At 44.4% G+C, this 10,500-nt stretch overlaps 1 protein-coding gene across 1 annotated transcript; it reads left to right on the forward strand.

Annotated features, from left to right (window-relative positions):
* The first annotated feature begins 8,219 nt into the window (after window positions 1-8,219).
* On the forward strand, window positions 8,220-10,272 carry LOC120931309 (RAC-beta serine/threonine-protein kinase-like). The gene is made up of 4 exons (XM_040342614.1): window positions 8,220-8,249; window positions 8,662-8,800; window positions 9,270-9,461; window positions 10,144-10,272. Exons 2-4 carry the CDS (start codon window positions 8,741-8,743, stop codon window positions 10,270-10,272), a joined length of 381 nt encoding a protein of 126 aa, XP_040198548.1. The 5' UTR covers window positions 8,220-8,249; window positions 8,662-8,740.
* Window positions 10,273-10,500: the final 228 nt, after the last annotated feature.

The following is a 10,500-nucleotide window of genomic DNA, read 5'->3' on the forward strand; positions in this document are numbered from 1 at the left end:
CATGCGCCGTTCTAGTAAAACTTAAACGCGGAGTCAAGGGAAATTTAAATAAAACACGCCCCCTACATCCCCATTTGAATTACGTGGCCTTACGCCGCAACACATACGCTACGCCGCTCTAACTAAGGGCGCAAGTTCTTTGTGAATAAAGAACTCGCGCCCAAAGTTAGAGCGGCGTAACGTATCGGAGATACGTTATGCGGGCCGGACAGATAGGCCAATGTATCTGAATCCGGCCCAGTATATATATATATATAAAAAAAAAAAAAAACATACAATACACCCCGATATATCTCATACAATACACCCCCCATATACATTATACACAATACACCCCCCATATATATATATCATACAATACACCCCCATGTGTATATATAGCATACAATACACCCCCCATATACATAATACTACAATACACCATATATATTATATTATATACATACATACAAATAATACACTACACCCCCCTTATATATATAATACAATACACCCCCCTATAAATATATATCATACAATACACCCCCATATATGAGGAGAATACAGTGAGGAGCCCGATGGGGGGGGGGGACACACACAGTCACGGTCTCACCTGACTTTGTAGGAATTGTTTCCTCAGTCCGGCCACCAACATTCTGTCCTCGGTGTGTGATGGGGGAGGGGAGCCCGGTGTCCGGTGATCTGACTGAACACTGAGGAGCGTGAGAAGTCTGGAGAGGAACAAGTCCCGCCCACTGGGTGTGGTTGAAGAAGTCATAAGCGCCGCCCCCGAAGTCTAATCACAACAAGCGCGCCTCCAGGCTACAAGCAGTGATAGGCTGGGCGGTGGAGCATCTAGCTGTTACTCAGAGAGATTAAACTGATTAACCCCATAAGTGGCACAGAAGATGTAATTTCCATGGGGAACCAAACAAGTATTTTACACTGAATAGTCTGGAGGATCAGTATGGGGTAGATGGAGGTGGGAGTGTCGGCATGGGGTGAGAGTGTCGGTATGGGGTAGATGGAGGTGGGAGTGTCGGTATGGGGTAGATGGAGGTGGGAGTGTCAGTATGGGGTAGATGGAGGTGGGAGTGTCGGTATGGGGTAGATGGGGGTGGGAGTGTCGGTATGGGGTAGATGGGGGTGGGAGTGTCGGTATGGGGTAGATGGAGGTGGGAGTGTCGGTATGGGGTAGATGGGGGTGGGGGTGTCGGTATGGGGTAGATGGGGGTGGGAGTGTCGGTATGGGGTAGATGGGGTGGGAGTGTCGGTATGGGGAAGATGGAGGGTGGGAGTGTCGGTATGGGGTAGATGGGGGTGGAGTGTCGGTATGGGGTAGATGGGGGTGGGAGTGTCGGTATGGGGGTGGGAGTGTCGGTATTGGGTAGATGGGCGGCATCAGTCTGGGGTAGATGGGCGGCATCAGTCTGGGGTGGATCACACTGGGGTGTGAGGGTCAGCCTGGAATGATAGTACTTTGTGTTTTATGTAGGTCACACTGCTGTGGTGGCATCAATGTGGGGTCGTGGTGGCATCAATGTGGGGTCAGTCTGGGGTATCAGTCTGATAGATGGAGCAGGGGGGTTCGATTTGGGATGTCAGTGTCTGGGTCAGTCAGATGGGGATGAGGGGGTCAGTCTGAGATAGATGGAGATGAGGGGGTCATTCTGGGGTAGATGAGGGTTGGTGGGTATCTGTCTGGGGTAGATTAGGGGTGGGGGTTCAGTTTTGAATAGATGGGGGTGTGTGTGCATGAGAGTCATCTCACAGACAAATCCTGGGATATTTCGTCACACACCATGGGAGGCAGGTTGTGAGATGTCATGCATGCACAGACACACAAAGGGGGGTCTTCTCCAGAGTACTGATAGACAAACAAACACCCCACCCCCTGATCGGCGCAGTAATGAAACAGAACCTCTCCCCTGCGGGCACTTTCCTGCTCATGTGGCAGGGCGGTGGTGTCCTCTTCTGGAGCCGCGGCGGCTCCGGTGTCCACGACTCCAGCTTCCTCCGCCTTCTATCTCCTCTTACGCCAAAATGCTAGGCATCCAATAGGATCGCCTGACGCTTTGGCCAATAGGGAAATAGGTCTCACATACCTGCCTCTCGATTGGCGGGTAGGAACTTTAGTGTCATAATAGCGAAAATGTATTTGCTTAATATCACACAACTGGGTGTGCTCGGAGCGCAATGCTCTGCAATCCGAGCCGTCCCTTTTTTTAAAGCCTTATTAGAGCCTCTGGCTCTAATCAGGTGCTTAAAAAAAAAAAAAAAAAACCCCGGCGCACTGGAATCCATGGTCCGGCACCACTGATATGTAGATCAGGGGGCCTGCCGGATGGTTAGGGGATGCAGTGCCTGTATTCTCTCTATGGACGGGCTGCCACCGATGATGTTTATTTACTAAAGCTGGAGATTGCAAAATCTGGGGCATTTGTGCATGGTAGCCAATCAGCTTCTAACTTCAGATAGTATATAGCTGGTTGTTCTTTTTTTTGGGTTGGTAATTCTTTTTTTTTTACATTCAACGGGAAGCCGGCTGACAGCTGACGAATCATCGGTTGTTAAGGACGTGGCGGTCGGCTTCCCGGTCCCATCCTTAACAACCAGCTATATACAGTGTAAAAAAACGCAAATCACTGCAAAATCTCATCAAAATCGTGGTAAAAAACGCGGTACTTACATTTTGGATGTGGGTCCATTGAAGTCTATTACATGCAAAATGCTGCATTATGCAGGAAAAAAGTCCCTGATCCTTTCAAAAAATGCAGAGGCACAAAATGCATTGATGTGAACATGTTCCATAGGAACACATGATAAAAAATATCCCTGCATTTCTGCAAAATGCACCAAAAAACACCTTAGTGTGAATAGAGCCCAAGGCCTGATCCACACCTATGCAGGTTGCAGTTTGCGTATTCCAGGTGCATTTTGCAATATACATTTTTGATCCATTGAAGTCTATGGAACCCCAAACCAGAAAAAAATCCCTGACTCTTTCAATAAAATGCACAGATGTGAACTACATTCATAAGAAACCGTGTTAAATGGACTGTAGTGTGTTTCTGCAAAACTGAAAATGCTTCAAAATGCATAGGTGTGAACCAGGCTTTGATTTAAGTTTTTAAATCTGCCCATCAAATAAAAATAAAACAACATAAAAACACACAAATTGCAAAAAACATCATAGCATAGCATAGATGTGAATCGAGCCTATATGTATAGAAATAATGTGTGATTGTTATGTATAAATAAAGTTTTTTTCAAAAGTTGAAAACAAATCCAGTAAACACAGCCCTTTGTTTGCTGTAGCTTGTTGCCATGGTAGCAGGTGCTATATGATGTCACAGCAGGCACCTGGGCTATAAAAGGCTGAGCAGTAGAGGCAGGCTAATCAAGTGAGCAGTTGAAGAGCACACATCGATTTTTGTGTCCCATTGTATTGTTAACTGAACCTCAATATATTGTAGAAATAATATATCATATATTAGAGAAAAAGACGATATTGTAGGAAGATTATATTTCTCTGGATTTTAAACTTTTTCTGCAAATAAAAAAAAAATGTCAATGCCAAAGAGCACAAGAAGAAAGGTCCGGGCTTCTTTAGGAGCCGAGGACTTCACTTTTCATGAGATGTTAGGACAGGGGAATTACGGGAAGGTAAGTGATCATAGATTAGTACTTAGGAGCTAGAGAGATACAACTTCTTCAGGGATGATAAATACTCAGCTCAGGTTATGGGGGGAGGGGGGGGGGTGAATTACTGACCAAGGAGGTCTGTACAGCCTGTATACAACTTACCATACAAAGCTGAACTCCGGGAATAAGGAAGCGTTTCCCTTGTAGTGATCTCCCTCTGGGGTAGATAGGGGTTGCCATGGTGAATGTGGAAGGAAAGTCTAATGCAATCCTTTATGTAACATACATTTAGTGTTATGTCCCAAAATGCAGAAATACCTCTTTCTACCGTTATTCTGCAGTATTTAGTGCCTGTCACATGACTTCAATCCCTCCCCTTTCTGGGTCTAATAGCAGCTGGTGGGCGTGTTTAGTGAAGACCAGTAACCTATCCAGTAGTCTCTCTGTAGCCAGTGGGAGGGGTCAGTATGGAGGAGCTGATGGGCGGTTCCCCTGTCAGTGCTCTCATGAATGAGGTTGTAGGTATCCTCCCTCCTGGGGAAATTAAAGAGGCTCTAAAGGTTTTTTATCTTCATACATTCAATACATGAAAGTAAGATCCTTCTGTGTGCAGCACCCCCCATCCCCCACAATACTGAGCCCTTGCTGGCTGTGCCCTGGAGACTGGATATAGAGAAAGCTGTCAGAGAGGGCTGGAGCCATCTCTCTCCACCTCCAGCCCCTCTCTGTATCCAGTCTCCAGGGCACAGCCAGCAAGGGTCCACTGCTTGTCACCCCAACTCCAGGACCAGACCTGACAGGGGTGCTGACAATGATCAGCTTTTATTCATTCATCTTATACTCTATCCTATAAAGAAGAAATCTGTTTGTGTATCTGATTAATAAGAGCCGTTTCACCCTGCAGCGCCGGGGTAGTAAATTGCCGTTAGTGTATACACTGCTACTAAAACGCCTTAAAAAGGCCGCTTGCAGGACTTTTTTGACGTCCTGCCAGTGCAGCGGCCCCATTGTGAAAGAACTCGGGATTTCACACTGGGATTGTAGATCAGGCTTTTTTCAGGTGCTTTACAAGTGCTATTTTTAGCAATAAAGTGCCTGAAAAACATCTCCAGTGTGAAAGGGGTCTGATACCGCGAGTACACACGACCGTTTCTCGCGACGTCAAAATTTTTTTTTTTTTTAATGTCATTAAAAACGATCATGTGTGGGCTCCAGAGCATTTTTCGCAACGTTAAAAATAGGCATTAAAAATTTAGAACATGCACTTTCACGTTGTCATTTTTAACGTTGCGAAAAATGGTCGTGTGTGGCTTTAACAACGTGAAAATAACGCGCATGCTCAGAAGCAAGTTATGAGACGGGAGCGCTCGTTTTAGTAAAACTAGCATTTCGTAATGGAGATGGCACATTCATCACGCTGTAACAGACTGAAAAGCGCGAATCGTCTCTCACCAAACTTTTACTAACACAAAATTTAGCAAAAAGCAGCCCCAAGGGTGGCGCCGTCCGAATGAAACTTCCCCTTTATAGTGCCGTTGTACGTGTTGTACGTCACCGCGATTTGCTAGAGCATTTTTTTTTCACCATCGTGTGTAGGCAAGGCAGGCTTAACAATAATCGGGTTAAAAAAAAACGTAGTTTTTTCTAGACCATTAAAAATGGTCGTGTGTACGCGGCATAAGTGTTGGATGGAGTTTGGCTTTAACCACTTGCCGACCGCCTTCTGCATAAATACTGCGGCAAACCGACGTGCCTGTACGTTGGTCTGTGCATGTAGTAGTGTGGGCGCACACGTGGGAGCTTGCCCGTGGGTCCGGAGGACTCGACGTTCGCCGGCCACCCGCAATCGCGGTAAATAAAGGCAAAACGGGGATCTGCCTTTGTAAACAGGACGACAATACTGGGATCTGCTGTTCCTAGTGATCAGGAACAGCGATCTCTGTGTTGTCCCCGTAAGCCCACCCCCCCCCCCCCACACAGTTAGAACACACCCAGGCAACACAGTTAACCCCTTGATTTCCCCCCTAGTGTTAACCCCTTCCCTGCCAGTGTAATTTTTATATTCATCAGTGCATTTTTTTTATAGCACTGATTAAATGTAATAATGTCACTAGTCCCCAAAAAGTGTAATTTGGGGTCAGATTTGTCCGCTGCAATGTCGCAGTCCCGGTAAAAAATCGCAGATCACCGCCATTACCGGTAAAAACAAAAAAAAAATAAATAAAATTCCATAAATATATCCAATAGCTTGTAGACGCTATAACATTTGTGCAAACCAATCAATATACGCTTAATGTGATTTTTTTGACCAAAAATATGTAGAAAAATACATATTGGCCTAAACTGATGAATAAGTTATTTTTTAATATTTTTTGGGGGATATGAATTTATAGCAGAAAGTAAAACATGTATTTATTTATTTTCAAAATTGTCACTTATTTTTTTGTTTATAGAGCAAAAAATAAAAACCGCAGAAGTGATCAAATACCACTAAAAGAAAGGTATAGCATCGCACAACCACGCAATTGTCAGTTAAAGTGACACAGTGCCGTATTGCAAAAAATGGCCTGGTCATTAAGGGGGGAAATCTTTCAGGGGCTGATGTGGTTAATTTGTTAGTCATAGATGTAAACCCCATCTACAATCTAATACTAGTCCATCTAACACACCCCCTCCACTGATTGGGAATGGTGCAGTCCAAGGGTAATAGGTTACTCTTTGGTAATCTACAATATAATAAATTACTGTTTTTTGAGGCTTTAGTTAAACTTTAACCCTCTCACTGCAGAGGGGACCCACTGCATGGGGAAGTCGTCCCCCCCCCCCCCCCCCCCCCCGAAGTTTAGCTTTAAAGTAGAATTCCAAGCTACCGCATAACTAGTCTTAAAATGTCCCCTCCCCCACTAACCTCTAAAAAGATGTATATACTTACATATGTTCAACCCTCTCCATCCAGTCATGTGATCCCCTATGTCAGGGATATGCAATTAGCGGACCTCAGCTGTTGCAAACTACAAGTTCCACCATGCCTCTTGCTCCGAGTGTCATGGTTGTGGCTGTGAGAGTCTTGCTATGCCTCATGGGACTTGTAGTTTCTGCAACAGCTGGAGGTCCGCTAATTGCATATCCCTGCCCTATGTCATCCAGTGCCAACTGCAGGGGAGAGGAGAGAGCGCCCAACAATGGCTGGTAAAGCCTGAAGGGGTGACCTCACCCATAGGCTTCCTCAGGTTCATCCATTATCATTGCTCCCTCCTCTCTCCTGCAGCCACCGCTGGCTGACATAGGGAGTCAGATCACATGACTGAACTGGGGTGGGCTGAAAATAGGCAAGTATATACAACATTCTTACAGGGGTTAGTCAGTACAGGTGTTAGGAGGGGAAAGGGAGCATTTTTAGGACTAGTTGGGGGTTGCCTGAAATTCTACTGTAATGCAAAGTGTCTGAGGTGCCCATCAGTGCAGCAACCAGTCACCATCAATTTTGTCCAGGTCTGATTTCTGCAGAGTGGATTCTGGTTGGTCGGTCTGGGTTATGACACCTAAGAATCAGCCTGCTGTGATGAATAGGGCTGATGAAGGCTCATTTTTATGTCTATAGGACATTTTTGGAGGTTGATAATAATTTTTAGACACATGACAGAAAGGGGGAAAAATCAATGTAATTACAGAGAGAATATGATGAATGTCTAGTAATGATGCTACAGTTAGGAGCACATGGAAAAGATGATGTACTAACCATGCCTTTTTTTTACAGGTTGTGGCTGCCACCCACCATGCCAGTAAGGAACTGGTGGCAGTGAAGATGGTCAGCAAAAAGCTTCTAATTAAGGACGACCCGGCTTCCGTCCTGATCGAGAGGAAGGTCCTGGAGATGGTTGAGTGCAGCATTTACTGTACTCACCTCTATGGCGCCTTTCAGACAGACGTAAGTGTATTTTCTGGAAATATAATGTATAGTAGCAAAACATTGCTTCATGACATCTGCATGCCTGGCTGTGGAAGCTGAACTCCAGACAGGCAGGGAAGTTACAGACGTGACACATGTATAGTATATCTCACCTGTCAAATGATTGTCTTGGGATAAGGGTAACCCTGCCAGACAACATTGCCAGGTCGGGACCTCACTGGTAGTCACATAATAAAGGCTGATCACCTGCCCTGCCCCCTACACTGATAACTGTCACGCCTGTATTAGGCAATGCTATACAATGCAAACTGGCCTGGAGTTCACATAGAATTGCATAAGTCAGATGTAGGGAAAGACACCAGAAACATGTTACCAAAGGATGAGATAGATAGATAGATAGATAGATAGATAGATAGATAGATAGATAGATAGATAGATAGATAGATAGATAAATAGGATAGATGTCATGCAGTGTTTTTGGTAGAGAATTATAATCAGATTTATTTTTTGACCTTCTAATTGAATTCATTCACTGACCTGTCTGTATTTCCTTCCCAGAATTACTTATTCTTTGTAATCGAATACCTGAGCGGAGGAGAGCTGAGGAAGATGATAACCAACAAACAAACAGTTTCCATCACCAACATCAGACACATGGCAGTGGAGCCTGCTTTGCGGTTTTGCAGTTCCTACATTCCAAAGGAGTCGTGCACAGGTAAGTATCTTTATCAAACTGCAATAACGCTTGCCCCTTCACCCTTCTCCATCCAATGATTGTGGGTGCCCTTCTGCTGCCCGTTCTCAGTGAATGGTTGAGCGCAGATTGAATCACTTTTTAATGTTTCACTTGCATAGTAAAAAAAAGTGTCAATTTGGCCAGATTTGATTGGATTTTCCACCAGGACTGATTGATCAGTTCTGAAGAAAATAATTGTTTATTGATCATATAGTAGTAGTGGAATCAGTTCAGGAAAGACACCATTGTTTCCTGGATCCAATCATTCTGTGTAGGGGCAGCGCTAGGAAAAGCAGATTTGTGAATGTTAGTCCCTCTATGGATCAGTAATACTGGGATATAGGGAGGAAAATTGTCTAAACTGCAGAGCTGACACTCTTTTTTTCCACAGGGACCTAAAGCCTGAAAACATCCTTCTAGATGAGAAAGGTCACGTGAATATCGCAGACTTTGGTCTAGCCGTGACCAACATGACTGGGAACAAGAAAGAGACGGAACGCGCCGGAACAGACCGTTATATGGCACCAGAGGTAAGTAAACGAGCAGTCATCTGCTGGTCCAGTGTGCCCATAAACAGGGCAATTATCAACCTGATTAGGCCTCAACTTGAACCTGTATATAACAAGCAATTATCAACCAACCAGATTAGAAGTAAATTAAAGAGAACCAGTATACAAGGGAAAATTTCATTTCAAAATTGGCATTTTCCAGTCTCAGCTGACACTGGAGGCAGCCTCTGACTCCCTAAAGCAGTGCTAGATCCATGGCTGGCAAATTCCTGTGTGACCCTGAGGCGGTGTGGTCTGCCCTGGAGGCGTGGTCTGCCCCCGGAGGTGTGGTCTGCCCCCGGAGGTGTTGCACAATGACAGCCTTCAGAAGGTTCAACTGGGTCAGGTTGAATTAATGATGACAGGTTCTCTTTAAGGTGCTTCTATGTGATGCTCCTGTTTTCCAGCCTTATTTGTTGCTCTGATCCTAATCTCTCTGATTTTCTTACAGGTCCATGAATCTGAACCATATGACAGAATGGCAGATTATTTCTCTCTGGGAATAATTCTCTTTGAAGTGGCCTTCAAATATCACCCATTCTACGTTGGCGAGGACAAAGACAAGGTGAAGAAATCCATACTCCAGGATGAGCCACGTTATCCAGAAGAGGCCAACCCTAATCTCCTGGACTTACTGGCAAAGGTAAGTAGTGACATAGTTCCAGTGGGACAAAGAAAAGTAGACATTTAGGCCAAGCCAATGAGTCAGTGTTCTTTGCAGTTTACTCTTCACTTGCATGAGTACTCTGAGCGCAGTGGAGCCCCATTCATCCTAATTATTGTAAAAAAAAGAGCTAGGAGTGGAGGAAACCTGTCACATGACCTTGAAATGTCATGTGACAATACTCCCCTCCTATGAACAAGAATTCTTGGCAGCATTATGCAAAGAACACACCGCAGACTCCACATAGCAATCAGCATTTTATTAATAGGATGTAAATTGCCAGCAATGTGTAGAGTATTTGCTGCGATGTGCGGAGAATGGACACCACAGATCTTTAGAAATAGACCTCTTATCAGTTTTATGCCATTACAATTGTACATGGTCTGAAGTGGGAGGGACCTTATCTATCTAAAGTTTCTTTAAAGTCAAATCTTGATTAAAATGCGGAATAGTTGCTTGTGACTTCCCGTGTCCGTTTGAGGAAAAGGATGAGATAGCAATCTTCATAGCTGGAGGTGTAAATGAACACAATATGACTTCTAACAACACTTGCATCAAATATATCTGCTTAATCAGAAATAAATGTTTGATAAATAAAATGGCTATTCCATTTACCAGATCACTGTCATCTTATGGTTCTCCATTTTCTTTTCCCCCACAGCTCCTGCGCAAAGACCCGAAGACCCGCAAAAAGGATGTTGCCAACATAAAAGACCACCCATTCTTCAATGGAATAAATTGGGAAGAGCTGCAAGTGAAGAAGCCTCCCCCCCCCATTTCATATACATAAGAAGGTAAGTAGAAATGAAAGCACTGTGTGTGTGCGGTCCACCTGGCCTGGCACTGTACACACCAAATAAATGATGTTTGTAAGACGGAGTATCATTGTGCTTGACAAGAAACCATCAAGACCAAAACTTATACAAGGATATGAATATTCTGTCTTCATTTATTACAACTGTGCAGCTTTTTTATTCAAATCTTAGTTTATTTGGAGTAGCTTGAATCTGACTCATCA

Source organism: Rana temporaria, chromosome 3 (assembly GCF_905171775.1).
Source record: "Rana temporaria chromosome 3, aRanTem1.1, whole genome shotgun sequence".
NCBI classification, from domain to species: domain Eukaryota; kingdom Metazoa; phylum Chordata; class Amphibia; order Anura; family Ranidae; genus Rana; species Rana temporaria.

Coding starts and splice junctions, on each gene's coding strand:
- LOC120931309 (XM_040342614.1), top strand. CDS start 8,741: ATGACTGGGAACAAGAAAGAGACGGAACGCGCCGGAACAGACCGTTAT. Junction 8,801..9,269: donor ACCGTTATATGGCACCAGAG/GTAAGTAAACGA, acceptor ATTTTCTTACAG/GTCCATGAATCTGAACCATA. Junction 9,462..10,143: donor TCCTGGACTTACTGGCAAAG/GTAAGTAGTGAC, acceptor TTTCCCCCACAG/CTCCTGCGCAAAGACCCGAA.